At 43.2% G+C, this 24,831-nt stretch overlaps 1 protein-coding gene across 1 annotated transcript in view; it reads right to left on the bottom strand.

The window, feature by feature from the left end:
- Positions 1-2,653: 2,653 nt before the first annotated feature.
- Positions 2,654-24,831, bottom strand: part of LOC112069504 (glutamate receptor ionotropic, NMDA 2C-like) — an 87,107-nt gene continuing 64,929 nt past the window's right edge. Inside the window, 8 exon segments of the mRNA XM_024136847.2 lie at positions 2,654-4,289; positions 5,360-5,592; positions 6,019-6,206; positions 6,423-6,583; positions 8,660-8,889; positions 9,098-9,223; positions 9,668-9,821; positions 13,309-13,477. Coding sequence (XP_023992615.1) covers positions 2,661-4,289; positions 5,360-5,592; positions 6,019-6,206; positions 6,423-6,583; positions 8,660-8,889; positions 9,098-9,223; positions 9,668-9,821; positions 13,309-13,477 — 2,890 coding nt within the window. The 3' untranslated portion in view covers positions 2,654-2,660.

The following is a 24,831-nucleotide window of genomic DNA, read 5'->3' as shown; positions in this document are numbered from 1 at the left end:
ACGTCATGACGTACTGACACCCAGAGGAAGACGTAGGCAGTGTCGGTTTCTCCATAGCATTTACAGGCACCTTAAAACCGACCCCAGATCAGGGGTCAAAATTCTGAAATCTGACTCCTGTCAGGAAAAGTGCTGTAGAAGTAGTTCTGTACCACTCAGAGACAAAATTCCAACGGCTATAGAAACTAGAAAGTGTTTTCTATCCAATAATAACAATAATATGCATATTGTACGATCAAGAATTGAGCACGAGGCAGTTTAATTTGGAGACCAAAAAATGCTAATGCGAAACAGCACCCCCTATAGTTGCAAGAAGTTTTAACTGCCTTGTTCAGGGTAGAATGACAGATTCGTACCTGTCAGCTCGGGGATTCATCTTGCAACCTTTCGGTTAAAAGTCCAACACTCGAACCGCTAGGCTACCTGCCACTCCCAATTGCCCACCGTCTGTAAGCTGTTAGTGTCTTAACGACCGTTCCACAGGTGCATGTTCATTAATTGTTTATGGTTCATTGAACAAGCATGGGAAACAGTGTTTAAACCCTTTACAATGAAGATCTGTGAGGTTATTTGGATTTTTACGAATTATCTTTGAAAGACAGGGTCCTGAAAAAGGGACGTTTCTTTTTTTGCTGAGTTATATGGGTGGGGACTCAGTCGGGGTCTCAACTTAATGTTGAGGGTTAGAATAGTTGAATACACAAGCAAAAATGTTATATACACTGAGTGTGCAAAACATTAATAACACCTGCTCTTTCGATGGCGTAGACTGACCAGGTGAATCCAGGTGAAAGCTATGATCCCTTATTATGTCACTTGTTAAACCACTTCAAAATGTGTAAATGAATGGGCAAGACAAAGGATTGAAGTGCCTTTGAACGGGGTATTGTATAGGTGCCAGGCGCACCGGTTTGGGTGTGTCAAGAACTGCAACGCTTCTGGGTTTTCACGCTCAACAGTTTCCCGGTGTATCAAGAATAGTCCACCACCCAAACGACATCCAGCCAACTTGACACAACTGTGGGAAGCATTGGAGTCAACATGGGCCAGCATCCCTGTGGAACTCTTTTGACATCTTGTAGAGTCCATGCCCCGACAAATTCACGCTGTTCTGAGGGAAACGCAATATTAGGAAGGTGTTCTTAATGTTTTGTACACTCAGTATATTTTTTGGAAGTTGATCCGGGGGCCAGTTGCCCATCTCTGCCTTAGTCTGTTTTCAGGTAAGGCCCAGTGTGGACAATGATGGATGTGGTGTGCCAAAGCTCCCCCTAGTCATTGGTAAGTGAGTAAAGTGAGGTGTTGATGAACACCACCCTTTGAAGCCAGTGTGAAAGTATGTATGTGTGTGTGTGTGCGTGTGCGTGTGCGTGTGCGTGTGTGTGTGTGTGTGTGTGTGTGTGTGCGTGCGTGCGTGCGTGTGTGTGTGCGCGCATCTTGGCAGAATCACTGATAGGCTAATGTCATTGGAATCCCATGATGAGCCCTGAGGGAAGATTTACTGTCACGGGTATCACTGCTCAGACAATAGCATGGCCATCCTGGTCATATAGACAATTCAAAGCCTGTGTTAGGATWTGTTACCCACCTGAACATGTTTCTATTCCACTTCATCTTTTTAAAATGTATTTACGATGTTCAGCAGAATACTCATACAGTGATTTGATAGATTGATGACATATCACAGTTTCTGAACAGATTATGTGGGGTGTTAATAAAATACAAATGTGTTCTTGTCTTTTAAGGAGCTGTAGTTGAGTTGTCTGCCCTATTGTTGGCACGTGAACTGAACACAGCGCTGTCTTGTGGATCTAATTTCCAGTGACCTTTCTGGATGAGTCAACAGAGGTGGCCCACTTAATGAACTGAAGCAGACACAAACATCTAGAGTCCTGGGACCTGACCTGCTATTCCATTCTGCTGGCATTACAGACCATATGTGGAGTTTTACTCAGAAAAGGAAAATATAGACAATTCCAAAAGGGCCTTGAGGTGGCCTTGTCATTTATTAAAGAGTAGAGTAACAATGGAAATACAGATGATAATTAAACATTTTCCCTTTTAAAATCCAAGTCAAATTACATCAGTGACCACCGGAGCCAAAAAGCCTTAAACAGACAGCTTTCCCTAGAGCTCCTGGACTTACAAAAGTCGTGGAAGACATTTCTGTGGTTTGATAACAAAAGTATTATTCTCTTTTTATTTGTGTCTAAATTTAAATGGAAGGATACCGAAATGATTGAAGAGAAAAGTAAAATGTGTCTAAACTGAGTGAGCGGCTACAGTGTATTGTCATCCAGGTCTCTCTCTCTCTCTCTCTCACAGCAAGACAGCATTTAAAAATATTTTAAATAACAATCAACAGGTTAAATTTGAAGGTATTAAATACTATTCAACATTGTCTTTTCTTTTCTTATCGCTTAATGTTTACTTGACAATGTCCCAGCAGTAACAGACTTTCAATGTCCTCTACTTCCTTCCGTCAGCCAAGGATATTATTGCACTGAGTAAACACTCTCAAGTCATCCATATTGGTAGCTAATTCATTCGTTTTTGCCTAAACCAAAGGCTGAGGGGAGGCCCCAGGTAGGCTTTCCCCTCCTCAGAGGGAGGGATAGTCCATCAGCCTGAAGGTATGGGGGGGGGGGGGGGCTTGGGGCTCAGACCTCAGACTCCAGACTGGATACCCTGCCCCAGGTCTTTGGCACATAGGGACTGTTGACTCTTCTGGCCACCAGGACCTCCCTCCGATCCCTGCTCCCAGACCCGGGCAGGGGGGGCTCCTCCCGCGACCGMCCCACCGCKCCCTCGTAGCCCCCAAACATATTGTTCTGGTACACYACCTGCCGGTCCCCCATACGGGGCASMAGGGCATTGTTGTTAGGGCAGTGGCTTGCACAGGGGAACAAGTGGCACATGTCCTTGTCGTAGAACTGCCCGGGCCCCTGGGGCAGCGGCCCCACGTATACAGGCAGGTCTGTGTAGGAGTTCAGGTAGGTGGAGTAGTGTCTGTGCACCACGGTGGAGGAGGAGCGCCGCAAAGCGGCTGCGTTCTGCAGGATAGCCTCCCTGTAGGATGGTAGCCGGGTGGACTGGGAGCACTTGAGCTTCTGCTGCTTGTAGGGGTAGGAACGCATATGAGCCGGGTCTAGGTAGGCAGGCTCAGCGGCCAGGGGGTAGCACAGGTTGTTCCCCTGGCTGCCGTACAGCTTGTGGGGCTTGGGGTTGGCTACCACTACGCGGGGGAACAGGTCAGGCATAGTGGAGGTGGAGGGCTTCTCGCCCAGCTGGCGGATCCTGTCACTGCTCCAGGTGGCCTTGAGAAAAGAGGCCCGGCGGTTGACCTTGTCCTTCCCCAGCAAGGGCACATCCTCCATTCCAGGCTCCAGGTAGGGCTTCATGCAGGAGTTGCAGCTGGCGCTGCCGCTGGGGTAGTGGCCCCCCATGCAGGCTATGGTTGATGCAGAAGGGGCCTGGTTGTTCAGGAGGTGGTTGGCCCTCAGCTCAGCCAGACAGGAAGTTGGCTCATCATAGTCGTTCCTCYCCCTGGTGTCTTGGGCCTCGGAAAACACGTAGCTGTGGGACCGCTTCTTCCTGCCCATGTGGTCAGGGGGGTAGCTGAACTTCCGTCCCAGGGGACCCTTGTGGTGTTCCACATAGATATCAGGTACCTGGAACTCTCTGTAGGGGACAAACGGGGAGGTGGGGTGCCGGGGCTGGCTCTCAACATACAGCCTGCTGCTGTGGTKGGGGTGTGGGTTGTGACTGGAGGTGCTGGGGGGAGCAGGGTCCCTCATGGCTATGTGGGGGCTGCTGAGGCTGGAGATGGGTAGGGTCCTCTCGTAGAAGTGGTGGCTGCCACGGGCCGGAAGGGTGTAGCGGAGCGGGGTAGGCCGCGTCACCACCCTAGATTTGTCCAGCAGGGGCTGGGTGGCGCTGTCCGAGTAGTGGATGGGGAAGGTGGAAGCGAGCGCCCTCTGGGGGTAGGGCAAGTGGTTGTCCGTGATGCTGGAGATGTATGGCAGGCGGCTGTGGCCCATGTCTATAGTGGTTGCCACCCGAGGCGGCAGGCCAACCCGCACATTGTCGGCTCCTCGCCGGCTCCAGTTCTCTATGGTCTTGGTGGCATTGTCCAGGGAGTTCTCCACTCTGGTCGAGGTCACGATGTCCTTGGCTGTCTGCAGCATCTTCAGCATGTTGGCCTGGGTGTAGTTGGTGGTGACGTCAGGATTCTGGAGGTTTCCGTTGCGGTCAGAGTCCTCCACGCCATTGAAGCAGCTGTAGATTCCCTGCAGAGACAGCAAAGGAGGAGGAGATTAGCATCCATCAAAAAGCCTTGTCAGGTTTTGGAAGAGATCCACGTTTCTCACCCGACACAAAGTTTGACAAGATTAAATCCCACAGGTGTTAATTACTTTGGCCATTGTTTCTAATCATGACTTTAGAAAACATTATTACTTGTGTTGATAACATTCACTTTGAGCAAATACAATTTCTATTAACCTGTCTGACCAATGAAGTGAAGACAATTACACAGAGAAGTGTGAAAGCCAAATTAGATTCAGGATTGTCCAAAATAGTTTATAGACAATTTGTTTTGTTTTGAAAGCTTGTATGCATTCAGGTYGATGTTAAACACACAAAAAACTGTGCAAGACAGTAAATGAAAAAGCAGCAGCTGACCATGCACTTGCTAAATTAGTTTTCCAATTTTTATTTGGCCGGCTTTATTTTACTTTCAAATTGGGTCTCAGTCTAGAATCCTTAATCTCACCTCACCACTGTCAACACTGAGATGGATTGTTAATGGGCCTATTTGAATTCAATTTCAGACGGATCAGGACCGAGTATTGCACGGTCTCCATAAAGTCATTTTATGGCTTTTTACAAATTTTATTTTTGCATCATTTTTWTTTTARTGCCCTTRAAATATCCTGATCATGTACAGCTTTGACTTAGTGCATTACCAATATTTCCCAAGCATTACTGTGAGGCAAAAATCTAAGAAAGACAGAACTTTATGGTCAGGAAGTAKAACTTTTTTTCTGCTATGTTTGTGAAAAGAGAAACAACACATTTTATGGTTTCTTAGACTTTGCAAAATTATGCCGTTGTTGCTGCTTTCATTGAATTGTTGCTTACACTTTATGTCATTTCTTTATGGAATTCATTACTATAAAAAACGGTTTTGTGCCTTAGATTAACAGATCAACTTTCCCATGGTGATTGGACCACATTCTCTCTGCAGAACCCAAGGCCTTCGCAATCTAAGACATGCCTCAGTGTGTACATCCCTATAGATTAGGCCTATGTACCCTTTCCACTCCTGTCCCTCGGAAGAAGGGTCAGCCACACCTACCCTGCTGATGGCGAGCAGGAAGTCGAGGCGTTCAGACTTGCGTACTGAGTGTCTCAGCTTCCAGTAGAGCAGATGTTCCCAGCTGAACACCAGGAGACTGAGCCCCATGGCCACCAGTAGCATGTAGAAGACGCCCGCCATGTTATCTATGTCCAGCTTACTGCTCATCACCTCCTTCTTCTCGTTACGACAGATCCCTGTGAGCCACACCGTCTGCAGCTTCTGTGTGTCACCTGCAGCGAGCGGGAAGAACAGAACACAGAGAGGCTTGAAGGTGTTCATTAAAACACTCTTGCGCCGGTTGTTGTCATTGTGTGTCAATGCCAATCTCACACCCTCATCACTCCCCTCGACCAGCCCCGACTCAGCATTTTACACTTGTTGTTCCCTGGATCACAGTCAAAACTCTATGTTACAGTACCTCTGAGTGATCCATGGTGCAATGTACGCCAGTATTTTCATTAAAGTTTTGTTTTTTCTAATCTCAAGGCTCTTCGGGTCTATACTAGCTTACTTGTGTGAGTTACGCATTTTTATCATTAATGGGCAGTTTACCAGTTTAGCAAATTTGGGAGTATTTGGGACCTAAAATGATAAGTACAGCTAAGATTTACAGTTAGCCGCCCATCCCACTCCACACGGGGTTAATTGTAATTTACCATCAGCTAGGAACTGGAGCAGGGCCAGGTCTATAGGACGTTTCCATCGGGACTCCTTCTGCAAGGCGATGCCGTAGCCAGTGGTGGCAAAGACCTTCCCACTGCCGATGGTCACCAGCTTACAGCCCTCGTCTTTACCTGCCATGTAGTTCAGCACAGCAGCGTCATAGATGAAGGCATCCAGTTTCCTATAGATAATAACAATAGGGATTTATCTTGTGGGAAAATGCAATGATAGACAAATGTATTTTTACTATTTACTATTTAATTACCATGTAATAACTTATCTAATGAATTATAATGTCATCAAACATAAAATATTTGCTTTGACATTTTATAATGTGTTACGCTGATGTCTGTTTTCTGTCACTGACTCTGTATAAGGATTATTTACAGAGTGTTACCCTGATTTGAGGCTGTTGAGGGCGTCCTCCACACCCTTCTGGTTGTATTTGACCATGTGGGCATGCATCTCAGGGTAGTTGCTCCGGATGTTCCTCTCTGTGCTTCCATTTGGGACCGTACCAAAACGAAACGGTGGATACTGCTCSTGTGGCTTCTGGAACTGTTTGGGAAATGTTTGAATTATAAATGCATGAACAAGAAACATTTTGAACAGGATACCCAACATGTCTAGGAAGAATACATGCACTGTTCATTAAATCCATAAAAAAAAAAATCAAATACATTGACATACTTGCATATTAAGTAATAACATTTAATATGTTTTTCTTCCACCCTCTCCTAAGATCTGATGTCTCAACCCTTTTAGGTTCTAGATAGCACTTTATTTCTAAGAGTGTATGATATGCCAAGCAAACCCAGAGGCGTGAATATAAACCTCAAAGAAACTAACACAATGACACTGATCACCTTGTCCTTGACTACACTAGAYCACTGTCTCTTTGATATCTGCCTGTACCCTCAAGTGCTGTTCACTCAATTAAGTGGTCAGCTAAGGTTACCCTCTCTATAATTCCTCTCTCAATTCGATGATTAGAGGGCACAATGAACAGAAATTAAGTCCAGGCCATACTTTCCAGAGAATTAGAAAATGACTTCTTCCCCCTTGACTGTAATAAAAACTCCTAATTTCTCCTTATTTTGCCATGCCCCTTTGACGCAGAGTGGACCATGTTCATTTAAATACCCTGACTGTGCAATATACTGGAAATAAATTGTACTTGTTCATTAATGCAAATACTTCCGTGAGCAATAATTCCTAGTAACCTTGGCTTTTCAGAATGAGAGAAATGTCCTCTGAGCCATTTCACATGAATTAATGAGACCCTTGGTGCCAGTCTTATGCATCCCACGTCTCACTGCTGTCTGGTGGAGGAGCTGGAGAGATGACAGAGTGTTGTCCTCTTTCCCATTTGTCCTGTATCCTGTACACTGGCTGCATTAGGATACTCAGCCTGTGTTCCTCATCTCACCCAACAGACCAAGGTTACGCTGCTGCTATGTGAATGAGGGAATGCTGTAGCAGTGTGATAGTGCCCCCAGGCACAGGATGTCATACAGTGCTCTGTGTTGTAAATGCCTGTTGGGAAGCAGTGAAAACCCTGACTAAAAGCATAGATGATGGTTGACCCATAGAGCTTGAGTCTAGCTGGCCAAAGTTAAGTGTATAGGATTCTTACAAAAATCTGTTAACATCTGACAGCTTGTACAGAAAGGAGAGACTAGCACAGACAGGGTCTAAAGAGGGAGGTGCCTGTCTGTACATGATGTCACTCTGAGGAAATGGCAAGGTCTTGTCCATGCATGACTCCATGCCTCTGAAGTGAACAGTCCCAGGAGGAGAAACAATCATCTGTCACTACATAAACACCAGTTACTGTCCTTTAACCAGTTTGTATTCCGCACAAGCCTCTTGTTTGAAACACTTTCAGAGAACGTCCCTTTTTAGAGATCATACAGCTCAATTKAAATGTTCCACCTGCAGTGTCCAGTCTGYCTATTCTCTCTGAGCTTCTGTGGATTCTGCCCTGGTTTTGATCTGTAGACTCACTGTCAAAAGACACTTTAATGGGTTCTCGTCTTTTTTACACAAAGTAGAGCTAATGGATTATGTGGGAAGAATATTAAATGAGTTCCCGGAATTCTAATGAGCAGTGGRCAGCTTGGTCTTTTCCCTCAAATGCCTCTCTAATCCCTCAGTRCCTTAAAGCARAGAGTCTACAAATCATTTCTAGCACTGAAGGTTTAACATGGATTTCCTTGTCAATACTGGTGTAGAGCACCTCCACAGGCCACACAAATATGCATAAGTTAATACTAGAATATATAATCACTGGCAGCTTGGCAAATCCACTGGTGTAATACAATCCAGGGGATTTTCACAGACATCATACCTAAAGACTTCAGGGATCTAATTTAATTTCACCACAGACGCTGGGAATCCTATTATGTTTTTAGTATGAGTGGAAAAAGTCACAGTCATGACATTGAGGCTCTGCCCGTGGTTATTTGTATTCTCTCARACCGTTCGCAGCCAGGCACTGTTTGCTCATCAAAAATAGGCCACTCTATATTTTGCCTAAGCCTAACATCAAACACTACAGTATGTCCATAATTCTTTCCCCCTTTCAAAGACTGAACACAGACAGAATTACCAATGACTGATGAATCCTCCTACCTTTTTGTCACTCAGTCCAGAGACTGTGTCAGTGTATTGCTCCTGGATCATGAAGGCTGCCAGGTTGGCAGTGTAGGAGGCCAGGAAGATGACAGCGAAGAAGGCCCATACCAGAACCATGACCTTGCTGGTGGTGCCCTTGGGGTTCTCAATTGGAACAGAGTTGTTGAAGACGATGCCCCACAGCAGCCACACAGACTTCCCAATAGTGAAGGTGGGGCCTCCGGGATCTGGAGAAGACATGATGGTGGTTGTGGTAAAGACAGAAGGGATTCAGAGAGGGCGTATATAACATGYGTTTGCATTCCATTTCAATGTCATTTAATATTTTCTGTGATATAATATAGAGTTCTTTCAACCTACTTTTCCGTGACTTTCTACCTTTGCKGATACGGGAGGGTAGAGGTAGAGGGAAAGGTGGTCGGAGCTGACACTCACCCTTGGCGCTCACCAGACTCCGGTTGTACCCCACAGGGCTGCAGTACTCAAAGATAAACACTGTGACAGCTACCACCGTTAAGCACATCACAAACATCATCACCCACACCGCCGGACTGTAGGGCTCTATAGAGGAGGAGGGAGAGAGGAATCAGAACACCTATAGAAGAATCAGAACATCTTTCTGGCAAWYGTTGAAACCATGTGCTCTGACAGCTGCTTGCTAGATAATGGCAAGGACAACGTGGTATTGTATTACCATAGTAGCACACTGTCAGCAGCTTCTGAAAGGGATGCTCTTTATGAAGTATTAAAGTAAGTAGCGTAGCCTTGAACGAGCCTTGGCTTTTGCGAGACGAACCACTCAGGAGAAGAAGCCTGTTCTCCTGTTTCTGTAGCGTGAGGCAGCTTGTTGTACGATATATTCAGTTGTGAGTTCTCTGTCCAGAGAAAGTACTATTTGCCATCTCTGTTTTCAGATGGTAAAACAAGCTTTTTTAAGCCAAGTCATTTGTTATCTCTGTAAAGAAACGTTTTGTTTGTTTACATGAGCAGGGTTAACATGCTCACCAAGAAAGGCAGAGGGTGAGACGGTCCCGTTGCTCCTGGCGACCATCACACTGATCCCCGTCTCCACAAACGGCACGGAGAAGTCGATAATTTCTGAGCGCTCTTCGTTTATGGTCAGCGAGCCAATGGCCATGTCCGCCCGCTTGTATACCACCTAGGGAGAACGGAAGAGGACATTTTTATGACATAGAAAGTCTACAGTCTATATGTTCCATGATCTGTAATAAATCGAACACTGTAGTAGGTGGGATTAGGGATGCCCCCTGTTGACCTGTTTGATTCATTTTATCTATCAACATTGATATGCAAGACTTAAATCCCTGTAGGTGATATACAGTGTGTACAGTATTATCCCTGATATACTACACAACCCATCCAGAYAGATGCAGATAACAGCCCRTGGTATCTACCCACCCATTCATGCAATGTCATCCATCATGCAATATCAATCCTAATTCCTAATCCATTAGATATTGTTGCATATAGCATAGACCTAATTCCTGTTACGTAAGTCCCTGGCCCCGGCTGACAAAGTGTTACCAGCAGCAATTGGGCATTGTAAACACTGGCATACCAGACACCCCCGCAAGGCAGGGGGCCCACGAGCCATGGGGGCCCCACGAGCTCTGGGGGTCCATGCGCCTGTCATTGATGTCATCATTTTGACAGTAACCCTCCAAAAAGTAATTCATAAACCTTTTACATTTTTCAGGAATGTGACTGAAAAAGTGAAAAAAATTAAATAGGCTACGACGGCGCCATTGCAACAAATGGCACTTACTCAGGCGTTCAAAAGCACATATCAGACCGAGCGCCTAATGCTTATTAGGTCGTTCTTAATGAGTTTTAGTTCATAAAACAATCTCTCTGCAGAAGCGACAGTTACAGAGATGGTAAAAACAGCTTGATTGCCATAGCAACATCAAGGAAACTGGGCAGAAGGGAGTTGTGCCAGTTTTGTATCGTCTTTAATTGAGCCTCTCATTCTCCTTAATTGCCGACCTCAAGATGTTACGGAAAGAGTTGAAGTGTATAGAAAGCTATGGGGTCAGGTTGTCTGGATACAGGACGGTCAATAAATTGGCAGATGCAAACAGATTATCATCTTTAGCAGACAACAGTTCTTGAGGGCTTGAACAAAAAAGTTGTTTGCAATTTTGTTCATACTGGTGAATCGGCGTTTGACTTGTGTGGCTACAATATCAAGAGTCCTTTATCTCGGGTATATCTTGGCCTGCATTGATCAAGACTAAGTTTAAATTGTGTGCAGCTGTCTTTCCTGTCTCAGGAAAGACTGTCTGGGTTGGTAATACTCAGTACAGAAAAACAGTCGGGCCTGCAACCTGGACCTACAGGCTGTGGTGAAAACATTTACAGACAAAAAAGGAGGACTTCAGAACACCAGGTTCAGGACAGAATTAAGGTAAATTTTATTGATTTAATGAAATTTACCTTGAATATTGCAGCCCATTTGTGTAGGCTATTAGCCAGACAAAACCCGCTGAGTTCAACAATAAAGAGTGACTGAATTTATCCTCAAGCCAACAACTTATTTTCCTATTCTTAGGCTATTTGATGTGACATTTTTATAAATAGCAGCTAAATACGGTATATAGCTATAGATAGTACACTGCATAATGAAACAATCCCTAGTAAGCTAGTGTTTTCAGGGTGGACTGACTGTATTGTTTGGCATTATTAGTCTGGTTTTATGCACAACTTTCTATCCAATCTGGGAGAGAGCGCGAGGACGTCTCATGTCATGCAGGTTAAGGTAGCCTATACAAGACAGTTTTCAAAAAAATCTATTGGTAGCTGTTTAGTATGCTGTTGCATCTAATATTTATTTTAGAATCTGCAATGGTTGAATTTCCAACTGTAATTACTGTAATTACATTATTGCCACGAGCCAGCAGTCTAAATATTACAGCATTTCGACTCCGTGTATAGCTTTGTGAAATGTTAAGCTTAACATGAGAAAATGATGACCAAATAGGCCTACCAATAAACATTTATCCATTAGCTAATGCAAAGCTAAACCCCGGCACAACAGAAAGCCTCTCATTGATTTGATAGGCATGCAGCTGCATAGACCTTGCGGAGATCCAGAGAAACTGCGTCATGCCAGTGGTTGTGAAGCTGATAACCCTATATAAAGGTTGTTGCTAGTCTAGTCAGAGTCAGTCCTGTTGTTCTACCCCTGGCAGATCCTCCCTCCCTTCCCCGCAGTATGATATCTCCTCTTAATCACCTCTACTGACGTTTTCCCCTACACAACTGTAATGTTTAACATGCTGATGGACTCGCCAGTGGGTTTACAGTCCAGGCACTCTGCCTGGCATTGTGTCAGCCGTTACCGGTGCTACTGTGGCCAATGCCCCAGTGAGAACAATAGCTTCCCTGAAAACTAATGTTGTACCATCAAACTCTTCCCGAACACGGACAGCAAGAAGAATGATCTTCCAAAAACTTCCTTCTGGAAAACTTCCCTGGTTTTCCAGAAATGATGGTAGGATTCCAGATCTCCTGCTTATGCCTACCAATGGGATTTTGGGAAAACCAGGGAATTTATTGAAATGTTGCAACCCTACACTCTAGTTTCCCATGATTTGGATTTGGACCATAATACCTATTTGTTTTTATTAAGGCAATTAGTTCATCGTTATTCATTACTTTTTCTTTTTAATGTTTAWCTGAACTCAGCGCCAACATTGTCACACCCTGATCTGTTTCACCTGTCTTTGTGCTTGTCTCCACCCCCCAGGTGTCGCCCATTTGTATTTATACCTGTGTTCTCTGTTTGTCTGTTGCCAGTTTGTTTTGTCTCGTCAAGCGTACCAGCGTTTTCCCGTACTTCTGTCTTCTCTTTAGTCCCTGTTTTCTCGGTTTTGACCATTCTGCCTGCCCTGATCCTGAGCCTGCCTGCCGTTCTGTACCTTTCGGACTCTGCTCTAGATTTCTGACCTCTGCCTGCCCTTGACCCATCGTTTGCCTGCTCCCTGTTTTTGTAATAAACTTTTGTTACTTCGAACTGTCTGCATCTGGGTTTCATCATGAGGTCTGATAAACAGAAACCTAAATCACCAATGTCAAGAATTGAAACACGACCAATTTGAATGGTGTCTCTGAGCTCAGAGGAGGCAGAAAATGCTCTGTCATCAGTTATATGAAATGTGCTAATTGATCATATTTATTTTACAGTTATAGGAAATGTGAAATCTTATAGTAAGTAATTTAACATTTGATTGTTACTATATGTAGAAAGCATTTCAGTCATGTCATGCCCTGTTCCCCCACTTTTCATGAATAGGAAAAAATATCATATATGGTTTTTAATATTTTAATAATATTTGTACTATATACTTGAGCTTGTCCTCAAAATCGAGTACACCTCAGCAATTTATAACACCTTTTTACCAGAATGGTGAGTGCTAGACCTTTCTAGAACTATGCAGCAGTACTAGTTATTGTTTATGGCCCTCTCATGAAAAATAATTACTTTTGGGTATGTCTATATAAATGGAAATAAAAGTTTTGTATTATCCTTCAATTTTATTGGCTAAATCGAATGTATTTAATATGCAAACTTTTTAGCAGGTGGCTAATTATAATGCTTGTTAGAATAACCATCATCTCCTTACCTCTCCGATCATGCCGTTCCAACTGCCTCTGACCAGCTTGCCGTGCTTCCCGTTGGTGACCAGGTAGAGGTCGTATGAGAATTTGGTGGTGCGRGACAGCTTCTTCAGGATGTCTATGCAGAAACCCTTACAGCACAGTTTGGTGTAGGGCTCAGTATGACCTACAATACTGGGGAGACAGAGGACAAAATAATACACTCAATATTCCATTGAGGTTCACACAATATACATTTGACCTTGTCTGAAGGTCCTCAGAAATGTTCAAAAATGTTATATTTAAGTTTTAYCTAATATTACCACAACATTCTCAGCACGAGAATTTGTAGCTCCTTAAAACATGATAAAGCAGATTGGAATACATCTCCATTATGTTTCTCTTCTGATTTAAGGGCAATTTGCATTTGAAGGTGATCTAGAGACACATGGCATTTTAATTTCTTTCAAAGGACATTTGAACATTTACACATTATTTAATTCAGTCGCACACGACTCCAACACCATCATTAAGTTTGCAGATGACACGACTGTGGTAGGGCTGATCACCGATGACGATGAGACAGCCACAGGGAGGAAGTCAGAGACCTGACAGTGTGGTGCTAGCACTACAACTTCTCCCTCAACGTCAGCAAGACAAAAGAGCTGATCGTGGACTACAGGAAAAGGAGGGCCGAGCACACCCCCATTCACATCGACGGGGCTGTAGTGGACCGGGTCGAGAGCTTCAAGTTCCTCGGTGTCCACATCACTAAGGACCTATCATGGTCCAAACACACCAACACAATTATGAAGAGGGCACGACAACGCCTCTTCCCCCTCAGGAGGCTGAAAAGATTTGGCATGGGCCCTCAGATCCTCAAAAAGTTATACAGCTGCACCATTGAGAGCATTTGACTGCCTGATCACCGCTTGGTATGGCAACTGCTTGGCATCCAACCGCAAGGCGCTACAGAGGATAGTGCATATGGCCCAGTGCATCACTGGGGCTGAGCTCCCTGCCATCCAGGACCTCTATACCAGGCGGTGTCAGAGGAAGTTGTCAAAGACTCCAGACACCCATTTCACAGTAAAGTCTACACCTGTTGTATTCAGTGCATGCGACAAGTACAACTTTAATTTGATCATAGGACATTTCATATGTTGACAATCTGCACATGTGGGTTCTGAACCTGCAATGTTTGGTTCTCAAGACAGGTCTTTTATCCTCTGCAACACCAGGGAAGCTCTCTTACATTTTCTTTTTTCAGCATATACTGTAGCCATGGCAGTGTGGTCAGTCAGGAATTCCATTCTTCCTTTTTAGTCTTCTTAGACGTAACTAAGCCAGGGAAATACTGGTAGCTGGGTTATACACCATCACTTTACCCATCCTCTTTATATGCTGCGTACTTGGGGGCCCAAATTTACAAAGTATCCAAGATTATGAGTGCTGATCTAGGATCACGTTTGCGTTTCAGATCGTGAAAAATAGGGCAGGGGGACCATGGGAAGCGTCTCAAAATAGGAATTATATCGAATGTGTTTTTGAAAAGTTGAACAGTCAATTTTTACACAACGTTACATATTTTACGGTCAGTCTAAATTCTGCATTTCTGTTGGATTTATAAATTTGTACGAAATAAAGACAATATCTTTTAGTAGATTATATCTGAGCCTCAATTTCATTTTTTTTTTAAAGAAACATGGTTAAAGAAAATCTGGGATTGAACCTCAATCTTGCAGCCAAATCATTAACCATGTGACATCAGGAGATAGCTGTGGTATTGTGGGGGTTTTCAGTCTAATATGGTCAATCAGGACACAGAACACAATTTCTGAGTTATTAAAATGTTCCCATCCTCTTCATAGTACTTGTAAAATATGGTTGATTAAATGTTGTTCAAATGAAATAATGTGCATTTTGTCAACATATGAAGTGTAAAAAATATGGTTGTCTTTGTATGATAAACACTGTTCAAATGTCCTATGAAAAAATAAAAATGCCATGTATTACCTTGTAGTGGGCCTACAATACTGTCACACCCTGATCTGTTTCACCTGTCCTTGTGATTGTCTCCACCCCCTCCAGGTGTCACTTATTTCCCCCAGTGTATTTATCCCTGTGTTTCCTGTCTCTCTGTGCCAGTTCGTCTTGTATGTTTCCAAGTCAACCAGCGTATTTCCCGTTCTCCTGCTTTTTGCATTCTCCTTTTTATAGTCCTCCCGGTTTTGACCCTTGCCTGTTTCTGGACTTTGTACCCACCTGCCTGACCATTCTGCCTGCCTTGACAACGAGCCTGTCGGCCACTCTGTACTTCCTGGATTCTGGTCTGGTTTTGACCTTTTTGCCTGGCCACGCCYATTCTCTTGCCTACCCCTTTGGATTAATACAAATTGTAAGACTCCAACCATCTGGCTCCTGTGTCTGCATTTGGGTCTCGCCTTGTGCCTTGATAAATACAGTCTAAAATTTTAACTCATCAGACCAAAGGACAGACTTCAACGGGTCTAATGTCCATTGCTCGTGTTTCTTGGCCCAAGCAAGTCTCTTCTTATTATAGGTGTCCTTTAGTAGTGTTATCTTTGCAACAATTCGACCATGAAGACCTGATTCACACAGTCTCCTCTGAACAGTTGATGTAGAAATGTCTCTGTTACTTGACCTCTGTAACTCTGGGCCTTCCTTTCCTGTGGCGGTCCTCATGAGAGCTAGTTTCATCATAGCGCTTGATGGTTTTTGCGACTGCACTTGGAGAAACTTTCAAAGTTCTTGAAATGTTCCGGATTGATTGACCTACGTGTCTTAAAGTAATGATGGATGGTCGTTTCTCTTTGCTTATTTGAGCTGTTCTTGCCATAATTTGGACTTGGTATTTTACCAAATAGGGCTATCTTTTGAATACCACCCCTACTTTGTCACAACACAACTGATTGTCTCAAATGCATTAAGAAGGAAAGAAATTCCACAAATGAACTTTTAACAAGACACACCTGTTAATTGAAATGCTTTCCAGGTGACTACCTCATGAAGCTGGATGGGAGAATGCCAAGAGTTTGCAAAGCTGTCTTCAAGGCAAAGGGTGGCGAATTTGAAGAATCTCAAATATAAAATATATTTGGATTTGTTTAACACTCTTTTGGTTACTACATGATTCCATATGTGCTATTTCATAGTTAKTATGTCTTCACTATTATTCTACAATGTAGAAATAAAGATAAACCCTTGAATGAGTTGGTGTGTCCAAACTTTTGACTGGTACTGTATATATTTTGCGTGAACATCATAAAAATGTACTTATTTGAAAATTGTGGACCATTATGCAACATTGTGGAAATGTTCTGCGCAACCTTCATTTATTTAGTAAATAAATAATTAAACCAAATGTTGTATTGCTGATTCAACTTGTTTGCCAGGGTTCGTAAAGATAACCAAGAATTTACAACTTTCAGATGAGACTAAATAAGGTGACGATTAAATATTGACTGCTACTGATGTAAAAGATTACTAGGTCTTTAAGAGTTTATTCGGAAGATAACAGCTCTATAAACATTCATTCATGGTGCCCTGACTTTCTAGTTAATTACATTTACCCGATTAGCTTAATTAGCCGCAACCTAACAAATATTCTGGGAAATTTCATCGAACCAATTTTGGTTTGCTGGGAAAACATTACTGGTACATTGTGTTATGACATTACCTGGAAACKTAATGAGAACTTTTGGGGAATGTCCTGTGGTGGTCGTTACATATGCTGTTCACAACATTTTAGTGAATGTTAGGAAAACATTACAAGGATATTTAATTTAAAACATAAAATTGTATAAATATATAAAAAACTTTCATTAAATTATTTTTGAATGTTATCAACCATAAATGGAACTTAAAGGGATTCTTCGCTAATGTTCTGGAAATGTTCCCAGTTTGCTTGGAAGTGAGTCATTTTGACTCAATATGAATTTAAAATTGAAATATCTTATCATGTTTGAAGTCATCCCCCACTCCTTACTTGACTTTTATGAGTCACATGCAGATAAAAAGTTTTAAGCGTTTGGAGACATGAGCTCTATTTCAAAATATCACTTTTTCCAAGAATAACCACTGTTCCAGGAGCTCCACACTTGAGCATGAGGCAACATATATCCTACAGTAACATAAACTAATGAAAATGATATACTTTGTTCTTTGAAATAATACTTTTTTCATTATCCAAGAACTTCATTTACACAACCCAAATATTTTTTTCCCGATAGCATATATGAAATGTATGATCATATCTCCCTCAATGTGATCAAGACAAAGGAGATGATTGTGGACTACAGGAAAAGGAGGACCAAACACGCCCCCATTCTCATCTGTAGTGGAGCAGGTTGAGAGCTTCAAGTTCCTTGATGTCCACATCACCAACAAACTAGCATGGTCCAAACACACCAAGACAGTCATGAAGAGGGCACGACAAAGCCTATTCCCCCTCAGGAGACTGAACAGATTTGGCATGGGTCCTCAGATCCTCAAAAAGTTCAAAAAGCTCAAAAAGTTCTACAGCCGCACCATCGAGAGCATCCTGACTGGTTGCATCACCGCCTGGTATGGCAACTGCTCATCCGCTGACCGCAAGGCACTACAGAGGCCAGCCACCCTAGTCATAGATTGTTCTCTCTGCTACTGCACGGCAAGTGGTACCGGAGCGCCAAGTCTAGGTCCAAAACGCTTCTTACCAGCTTCTACCCCCAAGCCATAAGACTCCTGAACAGCTAATCAAATGGCTCCACAGACTATTTGCATTTTACGCTGCTGCTACACTCTGTAAATTATCTATGCATAGTCACTTTAACTCTACCTACATGTACATATTACCTCAATTACCTCGACTAACCTGTGCCCCCGCACATTGACTCTGTACCGGTACCCCCTGTATATAGCCTCGCTACTGTTATTTTACTGCTGCTCTTTAATGATTTGTTATTTTTATTTTTTACTTATCTATTTATTTACTTAAAATCTCTTAAGGATCCGCCCCTTTTTTTCAATTTTTGCCTTAAATGACGTACCCAAATCTAACTTCCTGACCTCAGGCCCTGAAGCAAGGATATGCATATTCTTGGTACCATTTCAAAGGAAACACTTTGAAGATTGTGGAAATGTGAAAGGAATGTAGGAGAATATAACACAATAGATCTGGTAAAAGATAATACAAGAAAAAACTAACCGTTCTTTTTTTTTTAACCATCATCTTTGAAATGCAAGAGAAAGGCCATAATGTAATATTCCAGCCCTGGTGCAATTTAGATTTTGGTCACTAGATGGCAGCAGGGTATGTGCAAAGTTTTAGACTGATCCAATGAACCATGGAATTTCTGTTTAATATCTTGTATCAAGACTGCCCAAATGTGCTTAATTTGTTTATTAATAACTTTTCATGTTCAAAATTGTGCACTCCTCAAACAATAGCATGGTATTCTTTCACTGTAATAGCTACTGTACATTGGACAGAGCAGTTAGATTAACAGGAATTTAAGCTTTCTGTCTGGGAAATGTTCTTGTTACTTACAACTTCATGTTAATCGCATTAGCCAACGTTAGCTCAACCGTCCCGTGGACGGGACACCGATCCCAAATAAGTTTTAACACTTATTTTTCTTAAAACTGCATTGTATGTTAAGGGCTTGTAAGTAAGAATATCATTGTAAGGTCTACAACTAAAATGATATATATATATTGGACCGTTAGAATGTTGGAGTCAAAATGACTAGGTTTGGCTTGAAGGGGTTCCCTCCAGGCCAGGGTTTCTAGTGTTAAGGCCAATACAAAGGCAGTCCAATTATTTCCTAGATCTGAAAGGAACAGCTATGCTTGAATCAAGAATGCAGACAACAAAAATATTGTTGTGAAATGTAATTAATCTGCTCACAGCTATCGGTTTTCTGTATATGAATATTGTTTTGTTTGTTACCATTGCAGCTTGTTATTGATTGAGACAGACAGGTGTGAGTTGATTAATATAAAGGTGGCCATTTGTCGCTCATCCAGGGTTATTAATCGGTGGAGAAATTTTATTGGCTGAGAGTTTTTGGGGATATTCACAAGTCTTCACCTGATTCATGTTCTTATTGAATAACGACTACAGAGCTCCTGTACATGGATTGGATGTGAATGGAAGAGATGAGTGACCAATGGCATGTCATAATGATTCGATAATGCATGGGGATGAATTAGGAACTCAGCTAATGTGGCCATTTTCAATCAAGATAGTCGATGCACCAATTCCACCCATCAGGTTACAAACAGTAAWAMCATTGTTGTAAACACATCWATTCTGGTTTCAYAAAAGCCCATCGTTAACTTCATGCTCCTGGAGCAATAGAGCAAGAGGCTTCAGCTTATATGGCAAACATCTCATTAGCATGATTTCCTAAAGGAGATGTAGGAGGAAGAAACATACCAGAAGAAGGTGGAGAAGGGAGAGTGACAGAGAGAAACAGAATGGTATAAAAAGACCTCCTTGTTGTGTGCCCAGGAGCTGACGTCAGGAGTGGGGTTGCAGGGAGAACTGGAGGGACTGGGCGGCTCCACAGGCCTGCGCATTATGTCATGGCTGCGACAGATGGACGGACAGCTGGGGCTGACCAAAACAAATCTGACACAAATTAATCACAAACAAACAAAAGCAGGAGTGAAACACAATGCTGGATTATTTGCTGCCTGGCTAATGGCGGGCTCGTCCATGGCAGATAACCAGCCTACATACTCAATACTGTAGACCTTGCCCCATTACCAATGTCTTTTGGGGCTTAAAGCAATACTTCCTCTTCAGGCATTGCTCTGTCTCTTTATCTCGACCCCCCCCCCGTTCCCTACCCTGGGCGAAACGATTTGACCTAAACCTCAATGCAACACACACATCTTTATGCTAAGCCACGGTAACGAAGTGTACACCAGCATGGGGCCCACTACATGTGGAGCGGCTGGAATGACCCTGACAAAGTCGCTTTACCGTATACACAACCACTGTATTGAATCTACAGAGAGAGAGAGAGAGAGAGAGAGAGAGAGAGAGAGAGAGAGAGAGAGAGAGAGAGAGAGAGAGAGAGAGAGAGAATCCAGGGGAACTAAATGGACAGCACTAGCTGTGCATATCAAGTGGAGGAAGCTGACGCTGGTATAATCCATTCCTCTAAATTATCAACAGGATTACCAGGAATGTGATGAGGAAAATGTCCTCCAGTTTCACACTAACTGGATTATGGGAGCGTCGTTGGAATATGTGGGTGGAAAACATAGTGACGTCATTAACAGTGTGTTGGAGACTTGAACATGGTTCAAATTAAACATTGACTCTTGGGGGTCCCCAGCGTCTCTTAGGGGCACACAATGTCTCTTGGAGGCGCACATATTTGACTTTTTTCAAGGGACCACATTGATATTGCAGCAGTTCGAGGATGTTAAAAACCTCCAGTATAGAGCTAAGGAGAAAACAGACAGTCAGAAAGAGGAGGGGCTCATTCCATAGCTCACTGACAGTGGCACATAGGGAGGGGCGGTGTGGGGGACCAAGTGAACCATGATGAGATGCAGAGAGCACTAATGACACATCACCCTTAACCTCCCTCAGACCTTCAGACTAATGGAGTGTGCCCTCAGCCCTCAGACACATGGGATGAGGAGGAGGGCCAGGGGCAATGAGACGCGCAGACAGCCGATGGAGGCGCAGAGCTGCAGCCGCAACAAAAGGAAACAAATGAAGTGTTTGGAGGAAACTAGCGAGTGGTGTGAGACATCGCAGAGTAAACAGACAGGTCCCAACATCCCCTGTCTCACCAGCTGCCAGGGATCACCGCTGGGAGGTTAAGTGGGCTTCTGATTAAATCCAAACAGGTTTGGGAATATAAGACAATATGTGTGTGTGTGTGTGTGTGTTTGTGGTGTGTGTTTGTGTGCATGTGGTGTGTGTTTGTGYGTGCGCATGTGTGTTTGCTACAAATGTGTGTGTGTTGTTGTCACCACAAAAACAATTATTTGTGTAAATGGGAATCTGCTTGTTGTCTGAAGGAAATCCAAAGGCTCAGTTGTTTTGGGTCCCTATATCCAGCAGGAATCCCTTGAAACATTCACCTTTGAAACAAACTTAATTGGACCACGGTGCTGTGGATTGTTCCTGCCAATGTRTGGCTCGGGGGGCTCACCCACTGCTGAACCCAGTCTCAGTTTTAATCAAATCAACSTATTATCATCTCGCTCTCATTAGGCAAAATTGTTATAWGATGACATCATCGTYTAACRTCAACGCTACTGTTCACCTAGGGATCACCAGCAATGGCAAGAGGCTAATGCGCTGACGTRTGGTCACTGTAAGGGTCTGTAACAAGCTAGTGAAGTGAAAAACATCACAAAGAGCTTTACAGAAGAATAGGACTTGTGTCTCTGGACAACCTGACACATAAGGAGGAGTTATATCAGTCTGACCACAGTGGAGCAGAGTGAACAGAGTGACTGTTTGTTTTGTCTCTTCAAGGAGGAATAAGCGTGTCTCCATGCGAAGCCGCAYAGATGGTCCGGTACGCAGGCTTCCTCGTTTCTCTCGTCTGCTGAGGGCTTGAGGGATTGGAACACAGGGCCCAGAAATACTCCCGCCTGACGGATGGCTCGTGGCGCTGGCACCCAGCTCGGACGAGTCGTGTAGGTGTGAGTTATGGGYGATACGGGCCTCGGCGGGAGTCTTGGGGCATGGAAGCGGTTTCTGAGAGAGGCCGCTGATGGCCCTTAATAAATGAGAATGCCAGGTCCTCTAACTCCCTGTCCTGCCGGCCAGGAAATATGACTGGCGGCCAGGATAAAAAAAACACCACAGCCCTGGGGTCCATTATTAGCATCAGCCCCCAGGACTGGTCTTTAGTGGCATGGCTGTTGGTGTTTTACCATTATCAATCATTGGGCCTCTATCTCAACCCACTAACTGCATCTTTTAGTTGCTTACTTGGTTTAGCCAATTTCTCCCATATGAACTCAAGGAAAATATTTCCTTGTTCAACATGGCAAACTGCAATCTAAGTCAAGACAAAACACACTAGAACTATGCAGATTATAATAATGGGGTGTTTGGTCAGTGCAAGCTGAAAAAARATCTGGTCTGCTTCCCAAGCAGATTTTCACTGAATTGAGCTCATCCCCTCTTCTCATTAACAACCATTGTCAGTAATGGATAATGTTTCCTTTCCCCATATCCATTCACTAATGAACATCACTATCAGTCTCTAGGTGTCCAGGATTGATGAGGCGGCCTAATCGGCCCATCTAATTGATATCCCAGCAAGCAGCACATATATTTCCCTTATTGGGTCACACTGTGATTACTGTGATGTCGCACTCTGGCTGTCTGCTTTAATGAAGATCTCACCCCATTGTATGATAAGGACTCATGGCTGGGCTAATGGTAGGGGAAGAGACTGTTCATCCTATTCACACCTAATGGCACTCTCCAAGTTACAGTCCAAATGAATCAACCACAGCATGTTCTACATGTTGGAGCTGTCATTAATATGGTGTCTGTGGTAGTTCTTAGCTCAGTTTACGTTCAACAAGTCRTGGCAACCTGTCATTCAGGGAAGGTGTGGGAGAGCCCCACCTGATTTGAGCCCCACCTGTTCAGCTAAATAATGTGTTGCCTGTTTTGCATGTTATTTTGGGATTAATATGTGTCACATATCAGTTTGCAAACAATGATAAATTAAACTTTTTTTTTAAAATAAAGCTGCTTACAAACATGGTCTCTTTTTTGATTTCTTGAGGTAGACAGCTCCAAAATGCAGGTGTTTCAGCCTAGCTCAGTGCTTTCTGTGGTGGTGGGGCAGCCAGCGGAAAATACGGAGAGTTGGTGATGTTCTTTAGTTGCGCCGTGATTGGCTCAGTGTTCTGTCACTCATGGGGACACTACGTTACTGCAAAATCTACAGGGAGAGCTCAAAAATTCAAACCCCATTGGGTGCTGCAATAGAGTTACATTAGAAGTGCCCATCCATGAAGGCTCAAGGTAATTGGCCACAGATAAAATGATGTCAAATCACATTATATCTACCATAGCTTTGATTGGACTGATCATGTCAAGATCATACTTTCAAAATCTCAGCTAGCAAGCTAGACAAGCAGTCATCATCATGAATTACGTCAACAATCTACTGGCAAATTATTTTCAATCCTTGTCATATGAAGAAAAATTATAGATAAAACGTATCGGTGCTCATCGGCCATTGGACATAAACATTACACAACAAGTTGGAAATCGCAAGTTCAACAATGAGGGATTTGGAAGAAATCAGTGGATAACTGCAAGCATTGCAAAGCAATCACTAGCCTGCTATTCAGTGGAGTGGGTGTGTGGTCCAAGTCTGGGTTTAAGGGTCTCTTTTCCAAGCTTAAAATGATAAACATTCACATGCCATGAGCCAGAAAAGGTTGAATACATTGGTCATGCTGGGAACTCTGAAACAACTGGGAACTGGGAACTCTGAAAAAAACGAGCTCCGACAGGGAAAATACGTTTTGAACGGTCATCCAACTCGGAACTCCGGCCTCTCTCTAGAGCTCTGACCTGAAGATCACTGACTTCATGATTCGACCTTGTTTATTTCAGAGTTCCCAATTGTCTTGAAAGGACCATAAATCCAGAGAATGCCAGACTTTGATGACCACAAAGATTGACGCTTCACCTTCCTGTTCAAGTGAGCACAGCACAAGAAGTTGAGTCCAAAATGTCTTGTATGCTGCTGCATAGATGATGTAATATGCCAGGGAGATATGTATACTGTAGCTAAGAAAGTAATACTAAGTGTATGTTGTGAAGTAATCTGTTAGTAGCCTATGTGCCTCACCATAATAATTTGGTCCCTTTCCCCATCATAATTTAGCCTACTGTTCTGACTTGGTGATGCGCAKGTAGCCTATAGCCTGTTTTAGAGAAATGTAATAATTKAATATTGTAAGAGCTTTCATTGTCTGCTTATATACCCCCTTTATTTATCCTATGGTTCTGACTTGGTATACAGGGAGAATACTGTAAGAAYGACCCATGTTCTGAATTCTGTCACTGTACATTTCAAAAGTGGTGAACAAATAGTTATATTGACTATGTCCGTCCTAGATCGCTCATTATTCTCTTCATCGAAATTACGGATTGCCTCTTATCCGCTTGTCGTCCCCTTATGCCATAGTTTGTACATCTCAATTGTCAGTAGAACCACATTTTTGTTTTAAGCAAGTCAGCCATATCAGCTATATTTTTTTTAAAGGAAGTAAACGAGGCTGAATGAACTGTTTCGCTGTCAGACAATTCTCCACTGATAGCCAGGTGTAGCAGTGTTAAGGATTCACTCCATGGTGCTGAACAGCTTTATGTAGGGCCTAATGCCACTCTAAATAATGCCACTTTAATAATGTCTACATATCTTACATTACTCATATCACGTGTATATACTGTATTGAGAAAAATCACTGGACACTTTAATAAATGGATCACTAGTCACTTTAAACAATGCCACTTTAAATAATGCCACTAA

This window comes from Salvelinus sp. IW2-2015, unplaced genomic scaffold (assembly GCF_002910315.2).
Source record: "Salvelinus sp. IW2-2015 unplaced genomic scaffold, ASM291031v2 Un_scaffold1031, whole genome shotgun sequence".
In the NCBI taxonomy this organism is placed as follows: domain Eukaryota; kingdom Metazoa; phylum Chordata; class Actinopteri; order Salmoniformes; family Salmonidae; genus Salvelinus; species Salvelinus sp. IW2-2015.
This window is presented reverse-complemented; position numbering and strand designations above follow the sequence as displayed.